We start from the raw sequence: 22,376 nt of genomic DNA, 5'->3' as shown, positions 1-22,376 counted from the left end.
AAAACATAACATCAGAAGAAATAGCTACTGACCTTAGATTACAAGGCTTGGAGCCGATCAAGATTTCTCGAATGTATCGAGCAGACAAGCGTTCCATGCCTCTGGTCTTAGTAGAGATCAGTAAAGATCAGAGAGAAATTTATGATCTTAAAATAGTCTGCAACTTGGTCATCAAGACCGAGCCACTAAGAAGAAAGGCATCGGCTGGTCAATGCCATCGCTGCCAAAAATTTGGGCATGCGCAAATGTTATGCAAAGCAGACTACAAGTGTGTGAAATGCGGTGGCAACCATCCCTCGCACACTTGCGTCAAGCCAAAGTCCACACCTGCTAAATGTGCGAACTGCAGTGGCCCACATCCTGCTAATTACAAGGGCTGTTCTCTCCACCCATCCAACCTTCAAAAACCTAGACAGGAGTTAATTCAGCCCACGCAGAAAAATAATGTGAGATCTGTGCCTGAAATCAAAGCACGAAAAGTTACACCAGATAAATCTTATGCTTCTGTGGTTTCCTCACGTAACACCGAGGTACTCCCTGCAGCTAGCAGTCAAAATTCCTCAACAATTCTCGCTGCCTCACTAGGGGAGATGCTAATGGCCTTCAGCAAAACAAATCCAAGCCAGGCCGATACCAACAAATTCCTTAGGAATACTCAAGTCATCTTCTCCATGATTAATGACTAATCCAGATTCAACATCAAATTCTATACAGATAATATTCTGGAATGCAAACGGTCTCAACAACAAAATTTTGGAATTACAGGAACTTATAGATCACTTACAAATTGATATTCTCCTCATTAATGAGACTCACCTACGTCCCTGCGATAATCCCAAACTCAGAAACTACTCATTACTTAGAAATGACAGACTCAATGCCAGAGGTGGAGGCACTGCCATCTTTGTCAGAAGAAGCATCCGCTATAATGAGATTAAGAAGACTAATACATCTAACCTCGAGGTGACAGGCATAGAAATTCATACCAACAATGCAGGCAGCTTAAAGATTTATTCTGTATACAACCCCCCTGGCAAACCTTTACTCCCCTCTGATCTCTCTCAGCTACTAGATACAAATGAAGCAATAATTGTAGCAGGAGATCTCAATTCTAAGCATCCTTTATGGAACAGCAAGAGTTTTAACAACAACGGAATGATCCTCTACAATTTTGCCTTAAAGAGAAATATTGTTATTGCAGGCCCAATCGAGCCAACTCATTATGGAGGGATCGGCAGACCTGATGTTTTGGATATTGCTATTTTTAACAATATTTGTCATCAATTTCAACTTCAAGTGGTTGACGAGCTCAGCTCAGATCACAATCCAGTACTCTTAAGTTTAGGGGGGGAGCCTGAGCTCATTCCCAACCAATCCCACACTAATTTTGCAAAATTCAAGGCTAAAATAAACTCTATCATAGACTCAGTACCTACTATCTCCACCTGTGAAGAAATGACGTGGCAGTCAACAATCTTGAATGTAAAATACACGCTGGCTTATCCGCAGCTTGTTCTATTTCCACCCCAGCTCAAGTCAACTCACTTCCTGAAGAAATCCTTGTTCTGATCAGGAACAAAAATAGACTCAGACGCCGCTATCAGAACACATTATCTCCGCAAGACCGTCGAGAACTAAATAGAGCATCCAACCAAGTTCGTTACGCATTAAAAGATCACAAAAACCAGCAATGGGAAAGAAAACTCTGTTCTCTCAAAGCTGAAGATAATTCTCTGTGGAAGTTGACTAAAGCTCTCCGTACAGATCGCTCTAACATCCAGCCCATTCACGGAGAAAGAGGTCTTGTTTACAGAGATAATGAAAAAGCGGAAGCTTTCGTTGATGCCCTCCAGCTTCAGTGCCGTCCTAATTATACGCATGCTGATCTGACCTTCATAGAGAGGATACACCGTCGTGTACGCTCTGTGCTTCGGAAACCTTGTAGCTGTGAAAATATCTGTCCCACCTCACCTAAAGAGGTCTATTCAATCATTAGGAAGCTTAAAAACAAAAAAGCACCTGGTCCAGATGAAATTACCAACAAAACAATTAAAGCCCTCCCACACAAAGCTGTCATGCATTTAGTAGCCATTATTAATGCAATTCTGAGATTAAATTATTTCCCCTCAAGATGGAAACAAGCTGATATATTCCTTATCCTTAAACCTGGTAAGGCACCACAAATGCCACAGAGCTATAGACCTATCAGTCTTTTATCATGCTTAGGAAAAATCGCAGAAAGAGTCATTCTCAACCGACTTAATGAGGAGGTGAATAAAAATAACATAATTCCGAAAGAACAATTCGGTTTCCGTACCGGACACAGCACTACACAGCAAATTCACAGACTGACTGAATTCATCACTACAGGCTTTAACTGGAAACAGCACACAGGAGCTATCTTTTTAGATGTTGCAAAAGCATTTGATAAGGTGTGGCACAAAGGTCTCATCTATAAATTAATTACAGCCAACATCCCTCTTTACCTTACTAAAATTATTAACTCCTTTCTACAGGACCGTAAAATCCAGGTCAAGTTGCGCGGAATTCGATCCTCACTGAAAAAAATCAAAGTGTCCCTCAAGGCTCGCTGCTCTCACCGCTGCTTTTTAACATCTTTGTTTCTGATGTTCCTAGCACATCACTAACCACTATAGCTAGTTATGCGGATGATATGTCAATTCTTAGCAGATCTCTCAGGCCTAATATTGCTACTCAGCGATTACAAACTGCAGCAAGAAAATTGGAGGACTGGTTCAGAAAATGGAGAATATCTGTAAATGCCGATAAAAGCACTGCCATTCTATTCACACGAAGACAAGCATCTCACTCTGGAGAAGTTAAACTTTTTAACACAGCCATCCCATGGAGAACTAGCTCCAAATATCTAGGCATTCAACTTGATAACCATTTAAACTTTAACTCCCACATAGTTTATGCATGCAAAAAAGCAAACTCTGCAATTGTACAACTCTATTCTCTCCTCAATAGAAGAAGTCAAGTTAGCACTGAAAACAAACTACGGATCTATAAAACAATTATCAGACCATCGTTAACTTACGGATCTCCAGCCTGGGGTCACACTTCCCCCACCAACATCAACAAGCTACAAGTTATTCAAAACAAGTGCCTCCGTATGATTTTTAACGCTCCGTGGTTTGTCAGAAATGCTCTCTTACACCGTGATGCCGATATTCCAGATATTCCCACGTTCCTCCATAACAGTGCTGCTGCTTATTTTGCCAAAGCAGCTGTTCATCCAAATCAACTCATTCGAGAGTCTTCTAACTATGACGAACACGACAGGTGGAAACATAAGCGCCCGAAAACAGCTCTGCTTATCGGTTCAGGTGCCTCCATACAGCCCTAAATAGGGTGAGCCAAGTGCTCGCTAATCTTTAATGCAAGACTATTTCATAGAGACAAAGGGATTGGAGTCCTTGGGACTGATATCCATCATGCCACATCAGTTATCAGTTATCAGAAATCACAGTGCTGCTGCGAGGACTTGGAAGCTCCTACAACCGAGCAAGTCAAGGTAGCTTTGACTAGACAAGCAAGCATCGGCCTTCGATAATTGAGCTTTGCGTTGGCAAAGCTCAATTATTACCCCGCAAGCTTAAGACGTCTTCTGTCTACAAAAATAAAAGCCTAAATGGAATGCTTATAAATGCATGCATTTATTAACAAATAAATATGACTTCTTTCTCAATTAATGAGCTTGCGCAGCAAGCATGGAGAATTCCCCCCTGTACACCACACATAGATAGGATGAATAACAACATAATCCCAAATTAGCATATAAATATAAACCTACAGGAAGAAGAGACCGCGGACATCCAAGATTAAGGTGATTAAGAAGATCAACGTTATCTGCAGGGCTGGAATATAACATTAAAAGCCTTTACCTGAATTACTCAGACGACGACTGACAACATTATCTCTTAGAACCGCCCAAATCTCGTTACGTTATAATAATGATAATATGGATTCGTGATGGCGAGATTTAGGCGCTTCTAAGAGATATTGGTGTCAGTTGAGTACAATTTAGTTACACATTACAAACCACGATTGGCTTAGCTGGATCGATTGGAAGAATTTAAAAGAGTGTCTGTTTAAGGAGAAGTTAGAAAGAAATGCTGGTAAAATGTTTTAAACTTGATAGAGATCAACTAAATTGTTGATTTTCTCGCTGTCTTACCCGAAATGATTGAATTCATTGTTAAGCGGCATCTTACATTATATGTTGCGTCATTTTTCCGTAATTAATTTCAGCGGTAGTCTAGTAATTAAATAAAAAGTAAAAATATAAATGGCTCGCAAAAAGTTAAGCAGGTTTGAGCGCGGTTAGTAATTAGAAGGGAACCAATCGTTCGATGGTGTGGGCACATTCTCCCTCGATGAGTCTTTGGACTCCCTGGAGGTGTCACATAATAATAATAATAAAATAAGCAAATAGCACCAGGCATCTTCAAGCATGTTGTATATATATATATATATATATATATATATATATATATATATGTATGTGTGTGTGTGTGTATAATACTAATTGCTTCTCGTGTGCGACTTAAATACCACCTGTGTGCTCACTGCTGTTCCCGCCAGACCATTCCTTCGATTCTATCCACTTACTCCTTCACATGCTGAAAACGCATTCCACATTCCCTTGCTTACCAGTCTAATGAGACGTTTAGGGGTTTTCCCATGCGCACACACACCATGTACCCTTTTCCCCTGAAGTATGCTTGTATGATAACTGTTTATCTGGTAAATTGCTGTGAACACCTTAATTAGTAACTAATATGGCAAGTTGCATCCCTTTGCACCTATTTTCCCATATCCTTTCTTTATATTCTAAATTTATTTCTGTAATATTCCACATAATGTTTTCTTTGTTCACCATTTCAAACTCTTCAGAGTTTTCTTGTCTGCTCAGGTTGAATGTTGAGTAGCCTGGATGGGATCTAACTAAAGTATGGCAAACTCCTTTATTCAGCCTCTTGTTTTTTAATTCTCATAATAATGAGAGCCTTTGTAGCTCAGTGGAAGTGATGTTTGCCCAGTGCTAAACTGCCTGAAGATAGACTTAAATTCAAGTCTAGTCAGCGACTAGAGGAACTTTTTGTAAGTCTTTTTTCAGCTAGTTGATCTCTGGCACAGGCAAGTCATTTCTTTTTTCTCCCGGAAACTTGGGTTTTTCATCCCGTAAACTGAAGAAACTGACCCTAGAACCCACACTATTTCAGACATTAAAAATATTGTGTTAGGGTTAGGGATAACAAGATGATGGCACTTGTTGAGCCATCTTTTCACTGGGGCCACTTAAATTAGTGATAGTCTTGGGCCAGCAATCTCTGATTGACTACCAGTGGAGATTGAACTGTTCACTCAGTCTCCAAAAGTTAGATAGGACTGAAGCAGCCTTGCCTACCCTCTATACGGGAATAAAAGGCATTAACTTATTTATTTATTTTTTAAATAACGGACTCCTATTTTAGTTTGGTTACATTTTGCTGCTTAACCTACAGTTTTAAAATTCCTGTCGAAGAGGTTGGTCTTTTTGCTTACCCCACCAATAACTAGTACTGAGACAGATTATCTTACTTTATTGTGAAACATCCTCTTCCATAATGTAACAGTTGCAAGTACTTCACAACATGTGGTCTTGGGTTGGAAAGACCTGAGTTTAAATCTCATATTGAACACAAGGGGCATTTTATAAAGGCCTCTCAACTGAAGATGAATTGGCCATATTTGTATGGAGGTGCTAAGTTTTTTTCCTTCTGGAAAGTTGATTGTTTGATATGACACAACAGACAACTGGCCAAAGACCATGGATATGCAAGAAATAAACATAATATATTGGCCTCATGTTCTTAGTTTCTTTAGCTGCAATTCTAACAAATATCTAAAAAATTCAGGTGTGTGTAGAAAACAAGACTTCTAGATGTGTGTGTGAGGGATCATGAACAGATACTGGATTTGACTGGTATTAGGAAACATGTTAATGAAGAATTTTGATATTAGTTAGACAGAGAGAACTTGCCTCAGAATTTTACTTTAGCAGTTTTTACATTTTTAAACAACCAGAAACCCTGTGTTGAACGTTTTTTCACTTGGTTATACTATAAATTAAAGATGCCAAGAAATTATATTCTTGGTTTCATCCTTTTTCCAAATGTAAGCAAACAAAGCTTGTGCATGAAGTCACTCCACGACTGGGCTACTTCTATACAGAAGGATAAGGACTTCACACCAATTGCCTTGATATCTCATAATGCAATGCACATATCCTTACGGACATGTATAACGCTATGCATTATGGGAAGGGCCACTACCCAGACTGGTTCACTATATAAGTGAAGGGAAGTCTCCAAAAACTCACCATCCCCAGATCACTCTAAACTCAGCAAATGCAAGCAACCCAGAGAGTCATTATTATTATTATTACATGACACCTCCAGGGAGTCCAAAGACTCATCGAGGGAAGACACCCAACTCCACAGCTCTCTGTCTCCACCACTCAATCCACCAACTACAACGAAGCACAACTACCTTCATCATCTACACCAATGCCATCTACCGTCGACCACCACCACTAGTACTTTCACAGACAATCACAAACACCCATGGCAGGATTTGAACTCACAGCCTTTTGGCTGGAGAGCAGATACGCTAACCACTTGGCCAACCAGGCTGGTCATTTCACTCAGCAGTGGCTCTGCCCAATGGCAGGCTTACCCCACCACCGAGCAGAGCCATAATTTCAGCAGTGGCCCCACTCAGAGACAGGCAAAAGCCTGCTCCTGAGTCGAGCCGCTCATATTGCACCAACCACTTCTGCACAAAAGCACATCGGTGGGAGCCAGACCCAGAGGTGATACCAAGGTTGAAGTAATATAGAAGTCATATTTCCATATACAGGTAGCCAAAAGGTGTTGTGCCTTATTACTAAAATACTCTGGGTAAGAGACGTTGAAAGTTTTTTAACTTGGTTATACTATAAATTAAAGATGGCATGAAATTATATTCTTGGTTTCATTCTTTATCCAAGTGTAAGCAAACAAAGTTTGCACATATAGTCAATTCATGAGCAAAGTTTGTTTGCTTACACTTGATGCTGATTGCTGTTAATTGCATATAGTTCTGTGCAGCTCAAACAGATAAATTATTTTCTACTTATTATGCTTGCATAAAGAGCTGTGTGTTCATGCAGTTTTCTTGCATAGTGCTGTTAAATTATTCAGAGCTAATGTTAATTTTACTAATATTAATTTTCTGCATTAATAGGTGACCAGACTTACTTTAACCATGCTAAAATTTGAGAAACAAAGATGGGATGTAAAACTTAGGCTTGGTAGGAATATATTGTTTGAGGTGGAGGAAATAAGAGATCTTGGGATGATGGTGTATAAGGATCTAAAATTTAGAGGACAAATTTCCAAAATTATGAGGACAGCACAACAAATTCTGGGAATGATGTGGAGCACACTGACTTGTAGAAGTAAGGAGATTTTGGTTTCATATGTGGACTACTGTGCAGACTTGGTCACCTTGTTTTCAAAAGAATGAAGAGATGCAATTTACAGATTCTAGTGGATAGGAGGAAGAGGGGTGATATAGAGATATATAAGTTGGTAAGGGGTTGTTATAGGATTAACGTTGAAGAGGTTTTTCATAAAATGTTGGAGATTGGGGGAAAATAAGAGGTCATCCCTGGAACTGTATAAGGACGGTGTGAGTAAGAAGCAGGGTTTTTGCATGGAGAGTTGTGAATGATTAGAATGCATTGCCTGAGAGTGTGGCCTCTGCAGAGAATTTGAATGTGTTTATGGCATGGTATTATGAGCTGTGTGCATGACACGGACCTCGAAGATGAGTTTTTGACTCTCTGGGGTGTTAAGATGATAATAATAATAATAATAACTGATTTTTGGAGGGCAGCAAAGTGCATAGGTCTTGCCCCACCTTTTCCTTGAGTTGCCTAGTACTGTGCAACCTTGATCCCCTTGGAGTATCGCTTCCAGCCATATATATTGTGTGTGTGGGTGGGTGCTGGATCGAGATATGCAAAATTTATTTTTTATTGTGGGTTGTAGTCAGAAAAGTTTGAAGTCACTGCTGTAGATGTGGAGTTCACTTGGAAAAGAGGTCAGTGAAGATTGATGTTACAAAACCCTGATATAAATACAACCATAAATAAATATATGGGATTGGATGGGATATCAGCTTATGTAATATGAGATTGTGCTAGGAAATTGGTAGTTGACCAGATTGTTTAATTTGAGACTTGCCTCTGACAAGGTCCCAAGGGAGTGTGTGGAAAGAGGCAAAAATAGTTCCATTGCATAAAGGCAATTCCAAGATGGGTAGCAAATTTTTGAATGATCAGAATCTCAGGAGTTGCAGCCACGGTACTGGAGAAGTTGGTAAAAGGTAAAATTTAGGAATGGGTTGAATAGGATACTGTATGGGTGTCAGCATAGTTTTGTGAAGGGTAGGTCATGCCTCGTTAAATAATTTTCAGGTAATGACTAACAAGTAAAGTAAACAACTCAGTTAGATGGGATGGTGGAGATGACTACCTGATGATGCTGGACTTAATGAACTCTTTTGCATAAATTGGAGAAAATCAGTTTGGATATGAAGCTGGTGGGGTTATAAGAGGAAAACTGATTGATAGACAACAGGGAGTAGTTTGTGGAGGAGTGGAGTCCACCCAGGAGAGGTCACGTGACTAGTGGGTGCCACAGGCTCTGCACTCAGGCCACCACTATTTAACTTTTATGTTAAGGATATTGGAAATGACCTGAGGAGGAATATTCTGTTGTTTGCTGATGATGTAAAACTGGGTAGAGCATTAGCAAATAAGGATGAGGTAGATATCTTGGAGGATAATTTAAATAGATTAATAAATATGGATAAAGAGAATAGCTGTCAGTTTAATGTGGCAAAGCATAAGGTTATGCATTGGGATGAAAAGATTACTAGTCGTGTATTAAATTGATGGAACTGGGCTGCTGGAAATTTAATGAGGCTAGGGTGAAGGTGGTGGTAGTGGATTGTGAGTTAAAGTTTGCAGGATATGTTGCAAAAGTGACTAAAATAACTCCTAAGATTATGTGGTTATTGAAGAACATGCTTACAAGCAAATATGAGATTATTATTCTTCTTCATTAGGGCTTTGATTTAGCGCCTCTGGACTATTGTGGTTTCAGGGATGTGGAGGTGAAGAGCATCAAGAGGAAAGTGGTCTAGATGATGGCAGCTCTGTGGAATGCTCTTATAAGGATAGATAGAAGATTTGTGGTTTATAGAATTGATGTGGAATGAACTTTTCAGAACATGGCTAGTGTTGGGAGAAATAGGGGTCATTTCAGGAAATTGAGTGAGAATTCTTAGCAAAGGCACGAGTACTAGATTTTTTTGCTCAGAGAGTGGTGAAGTGTAATGGGTTACCAGAGTCAGTTTTGAATGGTTTGTTGGTGAATGAAGTCAAAGCAAAGCATGACAAGTATTGTGTATGTGATAGTGCTTAGTGAAATGTTAGGACCTTCCGTGATAAGTTTACAGACCCCTTGTGGATGTACCCGTATAATAATCTTTTTATTTTTGCCACTTCCATGAAAAAAAAAGAAGCAAGGTTGGCATGAGAGAGGAATCTTATTTCAGAAGAGAATATGTTTTACTTTTAAAAATGTGATTTGAATGTTGTAATTTATTCTGCTATGAATGATGGATTAAAAATTTAAATAATCACCTATGAATTGGGAAATCAAACAGTAAATTATAAACAATATTCAAGCTATTACAATAATTTAAATATATATTCACATATTTGTTTTTTAGTGTCATCATCTAACAGTGAAGAAACAGCTGATCAGAAGCATCAGTTATGCCCTTATATATAAGGAATATGGTGATCCTATGAAAGTAGTACAGAAAGTTGAGACACCCCTAAAAAGCGATTTGGGACCATCAGAGGTCATGATTGATATGTTGGCTGCACCTATGAATCCAGCAGACATAAACATGATTCAGGGTACATATGGAATAAAACCTCCACTTCCTGCAGTTGGGGGTAATGAAGGAGTTGGTAAAGTTACAAAGGTAAGTAAAATGAATAATACTAAAGACTTGGTACCTGGGAGTATATTATGATATTTAGTTTATACCAAAATAAAATCTTTAAAATCTTTAGAAATTTATTAAAATTAATTGATTTTTTTTTTTTCACACTTCACACATAAAAGTTGTAGGAAGTTTTTTTCGCTTGGTTGTTGATTGCAAGAAGTGTCTTCATGACTAGGCTACTTGTATGTATGATGAAGAGTCACTACACAGAAGTTGATTACTTCACATCCATATCAGTTGTCTAAGTATCCCATAATGCAAAGCAAACTTCTTTACAGATGTGCAGTGCTGTGCATTATGGGTCAATACTTTGTTTCATTTTGACCTTTATCTCTCATATTACTGTAACCTCATTGAGTGACCTTAAGGATCATTTTAACTCTCGATCACTCAAACATACTCAGCAGTGGTTCCACTCAGTGACAGTTAAATCCTACCTCCAAGCAGAACTGCTCATCTCCTGGGGTAAAGCATCCACTGAACAATAAAGGCCATGCTGTAGACTAGCATCTAATAGAATCCAGTGATACTGCAGCAGATCCTTATATAAATAAAGGGTTATCTCCAAAAACTATGTAATCCTTCAGATCACTCTCAATCTTAGTGAGTAAGCTGAAGGATATTATATAACTTACTATACTCTATTAAAAATATTAATTTCACATGGATGCTTAGGACAGATGTACTAACTTAGGGAAAAAAAAATCTTGCCGATAGCATTGCCATTTATGGTCGAGGCTGAGTATGTTTGAGTGATTGAGAGTTAAAATGATCCACGTATGTGAGAAGGAGATACTAGATTTGTTGCACAAAATGAATAAGAATTTGACAATTGGGCTGATAGGATATCAGCACAGATGTTAGAAGAGGGTTCAGTTCAACTAGTTGTCCCTTTGACTAGGCTCTATAATTTTAGTCTCAGAACAGGAAAAGTTTCACAGAAGTGGGAAGAATATATGATTATCCCATTGCACAAGGGTGGTGCAAAGATTGATATGTTGAACTATTGACCTATCAGTATCTATGGAGTGGTGGTGGTGAAGATTTTTGAAGAGCTTCCATCCAGAAATGGGTTGACAGAAAATCTATACTTGACAATGAACAGCATGGATTTATTAAGATAATGTCATGTTTGAGCAACTCACATGTTATAATAATGTTAATGTTGAGTTAGACAAGGGTAATGAATATATAATGATACTTTTGGACTTTGCTATAGCTTTTGACAGGATATAGCATGGAAGACTGTTGTATAAGTTGAAAAATATGAAATTGGATTATAAAGTATTACTGTGGATAAGAGGATGGCTGACTCACTCAAAAAGTAGTTTATTGGGGGATGTGAGTTTGTAAGATTTAAGATGACCAGTGATTTGCCACAGCGATAAGTCCTTGGTCCATTGTTATTCAATCTTTATCTTAATGACATTGGGAAAGAATTGACAGGAGACTTGGCTATTTGCTGATGATGCAAAGATAGGCAGTGTAACCAGGAATGTGGTTGCTATGCAAATGCAACTCAGAGCATAATTATGCTGAAATGAACCTTAACATATAAGGATAAGAAAGTCATTAATAATCTCTTTACAAGACCTTGATATGATCTCACTTTAATTATTGTGTAGAGGTCTTATCTCTTGGTTTCCATGGTGATGCTGATACAGTGGAGAGTGTTATATCTGGATTGTAGAATACAGGTTATGAAGACAGATTGAGAATTTGTGGATTCAAAAGAGATACTAGTAAACAGGAGAAATATGATTGAGATTTGCAAAATTTCTGAAAGATCATATAGGATACCAGTAGATGGAAGTTTTTAATTTTATGGAGGGTGGGGAGTGGACAATAAAGTATTCATTTAAATTGAGAACGAATGCCATCAAGAAAGGGGTGAGAACTAGAGTTTTCTTTCATGGAGTGATATGTAATTGGGATGAATTGAGAACGAATGCCATCAAGAAAGGGGTGAGAACTAGAGTTTTCTTTCATGGAGTGATATGTAATTGGGATGAATCACCTTTAGAGGTGGTGAGTGCAGGTAGTATGAGTGAATTCAACAAAAGGTATGATAGCTAGTGCATGTGTGTGCGTGCCCATCCATCCTCCCTCCCTGAATGAACACCTGACTTCCTGGAGGTCTCTCTTAATAATGATGTCAATTCTCCCATTGCAATGTGCAGCATGTAAGGTACTTGTTAATGCTGTTATCTACATCAGTTGATATACGTAAGATAAAGAATCAATCATAATTGATTTTTTTTTACATGCTAAACAAAGCATTCAGGTAAAGATGTACAAGTGCTATGAGTTAGGTTTTCATAATTTTATATTAGTGTGTGTGCGCATGCGTGAGATTTTAGTTTTCAAGTGATGTTGACCTGTATTATACAGTATATAACTAACTAATACGTTCTCCATTTTTAGTTAAATAAACTGAAGTTAAAAAAAAATAAAATAAATAATGCTCTTTTTTCTTTGTTTGTGCTAAAGTTGGATACATTTTTAACCTCACCCAATAAAAAGGGTTTAAGTGTATTGTTTCCCCTTTCAAACATCATCAGTTTCTGTATAATTGCAATTTTGTATAACTTAAGTTTAATATGGGAAGAGGTGAACTCATATGAATCTTACTAATATCAGATTATGTTCCTATTATTATTGCAGGTAGGAGCACAAGTGAAACGTTTAACAATTGGTTCTTGGGTTCTCCCAGCATTTTCTGGTTTAGGAACATGGAAAACTCATGCAGTATGTGATGAAAAAGAACTCATGGAGGTAGAATGATCTTTTAAGTATGTTTACATGTCTAGTTTTTATGTAATCGGTTGTTTCAATATTGTGTAGCATGCAACACTATATAAATCTTAAAGATTTTAAGTTATTTTTAAAGAAAGTAAATCTCATTGCAGAAATGTTCTCTAATAAGATTTACAGCTTCACATTATTATGAAGTGGAAGGCAGCTAAGGAGCATATAAGTATTAAATTCATATTATTATTATTATTATTATTATTCGTGACACCTCCAAGGAGTTTGTAGACTTATCGCAGGAAGATACTTACTGCACAACTCTCTGTCTTCACCATTACATCAAACCTCTATTACCAATCGTCTACATCAATGCCATCTACTGCCCACCACCACAACAAATATTGTTTTGTCTGTAAATTGCATGTGTTCTGAAGAGCCGATTTCTGTGGGCTGAAATATTTACAAGTTATAATAAAATACAGAACATTTTAAAGAAATATTAAAATAACAGCAGTTCTTGAAGTGAGTAAGAATTTCATTTTCTTTTCAGGAAAGCTCTTAAATCACCTCCATAGTGCAATTGGAAGAATGACATTGCATTACACCCTTTGATTGGAAAAGGCCTAAGTTCGATTCTCGTCACAATGAGAGGAATCTTTATATGGACTTTTTCCAACTGAAGTTGAGTTAGCTAATCTCATATGGAGGTAGCAGGGTTTTTCTCCCAGAAACTCAGATTTTTCATCCTGCATACAGATAAATTGGCCTTTAGAACACACACGCACATGCAATTTACGACAAAAAAAAATACTAGTTGTGGTGGTGGGCATTAGATGGCATTGGTGTAGATCAGGGATCGGCAACCTTTTCAGACTCGCGGGCCACATTCAACTTTTATTTTTAATAATTGGGTCGCAAGCATTTAATTAATAGAAAATAGTGAGTGAAAAAAATACTTAAGTTATCAATTTTTATTATATCAATCTTAAAACACACAGAAATATTTAAAGTACGAGATATGAAACAATGAAAATGAAACTCGGTGAAAAATTATTATCACGTAAAAATCAATCACGTATTATCACACATTATCACACAAAGTAATATAGTTTATGCATCACAATATGTGTGTCTCTCTGCTTAATGTGACTTTTGTGATTATTTTCCCTTAGCCAAATTACCAAGATCCACTTGATAATCTAAGGTGAAAATTCGAATCGTAGCATGTAAATGTTCATCAGTCAGTTGAGAAGAAAATTTCTTTCTTTTTTTTTTTTTTTCTAAAATGCATGGCAGAATATACTTGTTTGCATATATATATGTGCTTCCAAATGCGACTATCATCTTCTTTGCGAAAATGATTAAACCTTCACATTTTTCTAAGCATCGATAAAATTTTTGGATATTTTCTACGAAAATGCATTTTTTAATGTTTCATTGTGTTGTAATTCCAAAACTTTCATCTATAGTCGGTTTGGTATGTCATCAATGTCGACATTAAAAGGGTGCAAAAATAATCGCACCTCCATGCTATTTTTATGAAAATCCACAAATCTTATTGAAAATTCCGTTTGTAAATCTTCATTAATACCAACAAAAGTTTCCTTTTGTGTTTTCCATCTAACTGTAGATGCAGATTTGCAACATATTATAATGATGTAGATTTTCTTCCATCATATATTTCTTCAACAGACATAGTTTGCCTTAAAAAGCTTTTATGTCAGAAAACAGTTCTGCTAGTAATTTACCTTGGCTCTGCAGGGTCAAATTAAGTTCATTATGGTAGTTGTAATATCTACCGTAAATGCAAGAGACATAATCCATTTTTTATCTGATAGTTATGGGAAGTATTTTCGTGTTCCATTGTTAATATTCAATGAATTATCCTATAGGCTGACTGCGCCATTGTTAATATTTATATATGTATTATAAATAATATTTCATTTACTAACAATTATTTTTATTTTTGACTCCGAGTGTCCCTATATGTTATTATATTTGCACAAAGAGTTCACTCCAATTGGTGCAATGACTTTAACTCACTCTTTCAGAATCCAACTAATCATTGACTCAACACCAAGTACAAAATAAACACATTTAATAAAACTTAAAACAATATATATACACTTCTAGTAAAAATACATAACTACAAATACAGATTATATGGATCCAAGGCCTTATTAAAAAAAATATAAACTTACTCTTAAGACAAAACACTTTTTCTTTTACAATCACAAAAAAAATGTTCATAGTCTTATTCTCTTCCTGTTAAGGCTCTTTCCAGAAGTTACAAGGTTCTGTACTTCATTTTTTAGGATCCTTTAAAATTCCTTTTTACTGCCTCACACAAAACAAAATCAAGTTCCTTCCTACTTGAATATATCTTGGCCAGTTTATAAAAACTTAGTTTCAAGATTTCCTTCTTCTTTACTTATTCCTTCTTGAAACATATTATTTCCACTATTCCTTTTTCGGAATACAATATGAAATTTCCTTTTGACTGCCGCACACAAAAAAATTCAAGTTCCTTCCTACTTGAATATATCTTGGCCAGTTTATAAAAACTTAGTTTCAAGATTTCCTTTTTCTTCTGTACTTATTCCTTCTTGAAACATATTATTTCCACTATTCCTTTTTCGGAATACAATATAAAATTTCCTTTTAACTGCCGCACACAAAAAATCAAGTTCCTCCCAACTTGAATATTCCTCGGCCAGTTTATAAAACTTAGTTTCAAGATTTCCTTTTTCTTCTGTACTTATTCCTTCTTGAAACATATTATTTCCACTATTCCTTTTTCGGAATACAATATGAAATTTCCTTTTAACTGCCGCACACAAAAAAATCAAGTTCCTCCCAACTTGAATATTCCTCGGCCAGTGTTCTAAAAAACTTTTCGAATGCTCTCTTGTTTACCACTGTAACTTGGATACGCAACGCTTTCTTGTCAGCTGTCAATCAAACATCAAGTTCACTCCGGGAGCATGCGCACTTCAACAACGTCAGAAACTACGCATTGTAATAATATGGCTGACTCGCTGTATCCACCAGCACTGAAGAAAGTCTTTCATAAACACAAAATTCAACATTTAAAAATACAACAAACTTTCTTATAAATAATACAAATAATCAATTAAGTAAGTACTTCAATATTTTTACTTCCTTACATATTACTTCTAACATAATATTTTCATAACGAGCACATCACAAGTGCAGACACTGCGTGTATGAAAACAAAAACTAACAAGCAAAATTAATACGTAAAAATATTCAGAATTTTTTAATATGATTATTGTTACACCATCATGAAAATATCTATTTCTTCACGTAAATTAAAAAATCTTTTTAGCACATCACCTATACTTAACCATCCAACAGTTGAGTAATAGATAACATCCTCTTGAATGTCCATAACTTGAATGTCATCAAGAAAAGAAAAATCTTTTCTTGATGACAAAATTTTACAGGCCACATGTCAAGTAAGTATGGTCAACTTTTATGGGCCGCCAAAAATGCACGTTTGAGCCCGCATGCAGGCCACCGGTTGCCGACTCCTGGTGTAGATGATGATGATAGTAGCAGTTTGGTGTAGTAGTTGGTGAAGACGGAGAGTTGTAGAGTAGGTGCCCTCTCTTGATGAGTCTTGGACATGTCAAATAAATAATAAAAGTCATTTTGTTTTTAGTCCATTATGCTTTTTTTTTTTTTCCACTCAGTCCACTGGACTTTGGTTTCATCTTCTCTGGTATGGATGCTCAGACACTGATTATTACTCATCCTGATGTTCATTGGAGAACACACACATCTAGAGATAATAATTAACTAATTTAGTTCATATAATTTTGCCAGTTAAATGTAATAACTGGGTAGATAATATTGTGCTTTTCATCCAGTATGGCCATTCACGAAAGCGCTGAGAATGAATGCAGTGGGGGTAAGAGCTAGATTTCACTCATAGAGCAGTGTGTGATTGGAATGGCTTGCCTTTGGAGATGATGAGTGCAGGTAATATGAATGAATTCAAGAAAAGGTAGCTGGTGTGGCTGATATGTTGCCTCCCTCAGTTAGTCTTCTGACTCCCTATATGTCTCTGGCAATAATGTTAATGATAATAATAAAATATTTATATTTTGATATTTCACCAACTCATGTTAGCCTTATCTAGACAATTGAATAGTACACCTTTAGCAAAGACGAGCTGCAGACCAAGGACAGTTATCATGTGCATGAGGCAGCAAATGTCAGTTGCATCTCTCACAGTGATCTTTTATAGTTATTATTGGCCAGTTGTGGTGTGTGTTTCTGAAATTTCTTAGTGTAAAAATCATTAGTTCTGTTGCAGTTATTAGGATTCTGTAATACTTAGTTGCTTCCAACAGCAATCAATCACTTGGATTTGAAATGTGACTTACGTTGCACAACTAGGTGTTTTTTTTTTTTCATCATCTTATGAAGTGATCTTTTTTTTTTGTTTTACTAATTTGCTTTTTTGGTTATTCATGCATATGTTTTTTTTTTTATATTTCTTTTATTTTTTTTCTCTCTGACAAAGGTAATTTATTCTGTTCTAACCTTGGAGTTCTTGCAGTTCAGTACTGGAACCCATTCCAATCAATAGGAGAGACTTTTGAATATACTTTCAAAAGCCTCTCATACTTACTGTATGCAGAGGAGGCAGTGAATGCTACAGTCAACTCTCACTTACAGCAAACTTGTATGGACCAAGAATAGTTTATTATAGAGGATAGTTTAGTGAATTTCTGTAGAATTGCACTGTGCCTATGGAGTTCTGAGTGAGCTTGTTATAATAGTATTAGTTGTAGTGATAATTGATTGTGTAGTGTCATGTGGCAAAACTGCTTTTATTCAGAAATGTCTGTAAACCGAAGGATTGACAATTTCGGTTTATAGACATTTCTGAATACAGACTTAATGGAGAATGAATATCTTTATTATTATTATTTATTATTATTATTATTATTATTCAGGCCTCCAAGGAGTCAAAAGACTCATCGAGGGAGGTCCTTCCTAAGACATAAAGTCTGTCAAGACTCATCGAGGGGAGGTCCCCCCCTGAGAAACACAAAGTTTATCATACCACTCTTTAAAGTCACTGACCGTTCTCGCTCCCACCACTCCATCAGGCAATGCATTCCACGGCTCAACCACCCTCCACACAAAGAAACCACTCCTTACCCTCTTCTCACAGTTTCCTTTCGTAACTTCCAGGGATGGCCTCTTGTCATCACTCCTTCCCGCTGATCAACCAAGCGAAAGAACTCCCCAGTGTCAACCCTGTAACCACCTCTCAACAGTTTAAAAGTCTCAATCATATCACCTCTCCTTCTTCTATCCGCCAAACTCTGCAGTCCACATTCTCTCAGCCGATCCTCATAACTATCATTGTACAGTCCTGAAACCATCTTTGTCATCCGTCTTTGTATCCTTTCCACAGTTAATTTATCCCCTTCAAATCCTGGGGACCAAATCTGAGAACAATAGTCCAAGTGTGGTCTGATCAGAGACTTATACAATGGAATGATAACCCTCTTATCTCTGCAGGTCAGTGTCCTTCTCATAATAGCAGCAATCCTCTGTGTTACCTTCACCACCTTTGCAATATGTCCCCTAAACTTCAGGTTTCTATCAATCATCAACCCCAGATCTCTTGTCTCCCCTACTTCCTCCAGTATAACTCCTCCCATAGAGTATGCAGCATCCCATCGATGTTTCCCAAACCTCAAGACCTTACATTTTGCTGCATTAAACTGAAACCCCCATTCATTTGCCCATCTATCTAGCTTATTTAAATCCTCTTGCAGGGCTACCACATCTGCGCTATTACTAATAATCCTTCCCAGCTTCGCATCATCCGCAAACAACTGAATATCCCCCTGCAATCCACTGGCTATGTCATTGATATAAAGGTTAAACAATATAGGTCCTAGTACTGAGCCCTGTGGGACCCCACTTGTAACCCTCTGCCTCCTGGAAACTGCTCCACCATACACAACTCTCTGATACCTATCAGACAGCCAATCCTGAATCCAGTTGACCAATCTGACATCCAGACCCATGTGCTGCAACTTAAATATCAGCTTATCATGTGGCACCCTGTCAAATGCCTTCGCCAAGTCTAAGAAAATTGCAGTATATGCCTTTCCCTCATCTAATGCTCTTGTAACTTTATTATAAAAGGCTAGCATATTGCTAAAACAAGAGCGTCCTTTCACAAATCCATGTTGATTCTCACAGATAACATTACCCTCATCTGCCCAATGCTGTACACGGTCCCTCACTACTTTCTCCAAGATCTTAACAACTACTGATGACACACAGACTGGCCTATAATTAGATACGTCCAGTCTGTTACCACCCTTATGCAATGGCACTATCTTACCTTCCTTTCATTCCCTGGACACCTTTGCCAAAGCCAGACTTTCATTGTAAAGCCACGTTAAAGGTATTGTCAATTCGCTAGCACATTCTCTCAAAACTCGTGGCGAAATACCATCCAGTCCCACAGCTTTACTGACATCCAGAGTACTCAGTATCTGAAACACACTCTCCTCCTGTACCTCCAGACCTCGTACCAGTCCTATCCCTCTAGCATTAAAACTGACTCCTCTAGGATGAAATACTCCAATAAAGTGTTCATTGAACAATTCCACTATGTCCTCTGCATCAGTCACTCTATTCCCATTTTTATCCCACAATATCATTCTTCCACAGTCATTTCTCCTCCTACTGGCCACATAGCTAAAAAATTCCCTAGGATTTTCTTTGGATCTTAGGGCCAATCTCCTCTCATATTCCAGTTTCGCTTTCCTTACCACACGAGTCACTCTTCTGGCCTGTGTCTTATATTCTTCACCCATCCTCTCTTCACCTGTCTCCTTATATCTCTTCCATAGCCTCTTTTTCGCATGCAGTTCCTGTTTAATGTTGTTTGTCATCCACTTTACTCCAAATTGCGCCCTCTTCTTCACTCGTGGTATACAACTTACCATTGCTGATAACAAATATTCTTTCACAATTTCCCACGCACTGGTGATATCCCGGCCGTCCAATTCCTCCCTCCATGAAACTTCCCGAAGTTGACGTCTAAGACTATTATAATCACCTGCCTTATAATTCCACATAAGTTCCCGTCTCTTTGATACTCCTGCATGTCTATTCATTTTCCATGTCAACACCATATGGTCACTCTCTCCAACTGGTGGGAGAGACGTCAACTCAGTTATTATCAACTCTTCTGATGCTATAACCAAATCCAAAATTTTTGAACCTCTTGTTCCCTCTGTTACATGTTGCCTAAGACATTTGTCCCTCAAGAATTCTAGAAATTCCATTCCCCTATTGTTACATGCATGTTCCTCTCTCCAATTTATACTACTGAAGTTAAAATCTCCCATAACAATCATTCTTCTTGCACTTGCCAAACTTAGCTGTCTAAACATCTCCTGGTCCCCATCCTCTGTGCTCCTGGGTCTGTAGCAACACCCCACTAAATATCCTGTCTTGCCTACCTCTAGCTCACACCATACGCTCTCAAAATCATTTGTCTCACTTCCTTCCAAATTCTCCACTCTTAGAGGACATAGGTCATCACTTATCATAAGCAGCACCCCACCACCACGCTTTCCCCTCCTATCCTGACGAAAAATGCTATACCCAGCGACTTCTATTCCTGTTTTTATATCCTCTTCTGTCAACCACGTCTCAGTGATTGCAATAATTTTTGGCCAGGCTGATGCTATCTGCGCCACCAATTCCTCTCCCTTATTCCGGATACTCCTGGCATTAGTATACAGCATATAAATGCCATTGTTTCTATACCCAGCCTTATCCCTTCTAGACTCCACTGGGCTCAGTGTTACCTGACATTGTCTCCCTTCTCCCAAGTATCCATTCCCACAAGAGGCCACCCCTGCTATCATCCTCCCTGGGACACACTGACTCGTTCAGAACAGCAATCTCTCCAGATGCCTACGCCCTTCCTCATTCAAATGTAAACGGTCTCTCGCATACAACTCCTCTCTTTCCTCAAACGCACTCCAAGCATCCACATCCTTATCTATTAGGAAAAGTTATCATTGGTGAAAAATGTATGCCACTTGGTTAGTATAGTGATATGAGTGTTATTAAAGCAGGAATTTGGACAGCTGAACCCAGTTCCAAGTCATAATCATATCCTGTTATCTATTAATAGGTCAATTTGACTAGTAATGGAGTTAGACTGTATATGTCTGTATGTGGTAGAATCCTTAAGGAGTACTAATCACTAAGGTTGGCAGAGGCATCCTGTTATTAATATGTAATGATGTAGTAACAGATATATATTCTAATCCAACTTTTATCTGATTGGTCACTTAAGGTTCAAAGCCAGATAACAAAGAGGAGATCTTTACATTGCCTTTAAAAAATGTAAAGAACTGACTAGGGCTCCTAATGTCCAATCCTCACCTTTTGTGGTTTATCCTGTCAGTAGGTATGCAACTAGGTATTGAACAAATAAGGATGATGGGCTGGCAATTTGGGCCTATAAAACTGTACTATCTGTTGGCTTAAACCAGAAATACAGATGACAGTACAACATGATGAGTTTCTTGCTGGCTGGGACATTGTTCAGTTAAACAAGGGCCCGTGTTATTTTTGTCAGGGAACCAGGGCAAGCAGTAAAAAGTAAGCTACTGGAACAAACTCCAACTTAACACCTAAAAGAAGAACAAAAGAATCACAACCAAAAAAAAAAGTACCAAAAGGATGTTATATTCAGGCTATTATGGTCAGAGACAGAAGGAGTTGTGATGCCATTCTACACCAAACATGCAGGTAAACTTCTTGATTGGAAGGTAAATTTAAGTAGAATTATATTGGCAAATTTCAAAATAGAGAAATGAACAATGAAACTTATTTCTGCCTATGGTCTCACAGAAGGTTCTTCTAAGGAAGAAGTGGAGGAATTTATGAGTCATTAGAGCAGGCAGCTGACATGTTCTCCAGCCTGTGAGAGGAAATGTTAGCAAACAGGTGTTTGATGCCAAGATGGCAGGAAAGTGATCCAGACCATTCCAAGACCAGATTTAGATGGATCAATTCAGTTAAAAGTCCCTTAGATGACCAAATTGTTAAATATGACAATATTGGAGTGCTGACAAGTAATAGAATAATTTGCATTAAAAAGTTTGATAGAAGACTCCTGCCAGGTGCATCCCTTGGGTGGTGGATGAGGGAAGTCTCAACGGGTTGCTCTGAATAAAGAATAAGGAGCCATGGACCAAAGGGTGTGACAGAAGAATGGCAAACTGGCCACACTAAAATGGCAAAAACTTCCATGGATTACATGACTACTGGGAGTACATCTCATACTGTCGCGTATGGGGAAGCCGACGCATCAGCACAAGCCTCACATAGTGTTGGTGAGAAATCGTCTATGTGGTCAGCAAAACGTGATAAGTATATAGCTACTATAAATATCAGATCTC

The 22,376-nt window shown here is 37.8% G+C and overlaps 1 protein-coding gene across 2 annotated transcripts in view; it reads left to right on the top strand.

Moving 5' to 3' along the window:
• The first annotated feature begins 4,005 nt into the window (after window positions 1–4,005).
• Window positions 4,006–22,376, top strand: part of LOC150100788 (enoyl-[acyl-carrier-protein] reductase, mitochondrial) — a 57,304-nt gene continuing 38,933 nt past the window's right edge. Inside the window, exons 1-3 of one of the 2 annotated variants that reach the window (XM_090401557.1) lie at window positions 4,006–4,142; window positions 9,853–10,113; window positions 12,802–12,912. In XM_090401557.1, coding sequence (XP_090257683.1) covers window positions 4,137–4,142; window positions 9,853–10,113; window positions 12,802–12,912 — 378 coding nt within the window. In that variant the 5' untranslated portion in view covers window positions 4,006–4,136. The other variant, XM_090401558.1, reaches the window with a different exon arrangement.

This window comes from Typopeltis vanoorti, chromosome 12 (assembly GCF_054136105.1).
Source record: "Typopeltis vanoorti isolate ZY-2024b chromosome 12, IOZ_Tvanoo_1.0, whole genome shotgun sequence".
In the NCBI taxonomy this organism is placed as follows: domain Eukaryota; kingdom Metazoa; phylum Arthropoda; class Arachnida; order Uropygi; family Thelyphonidae; genus Typopeltis; species Typopeltis vanoorti.
Note: the sequence above shows the minus strand (reverse complement) of the source record. Positions and strands in the feature narration are given on the sequence as shown.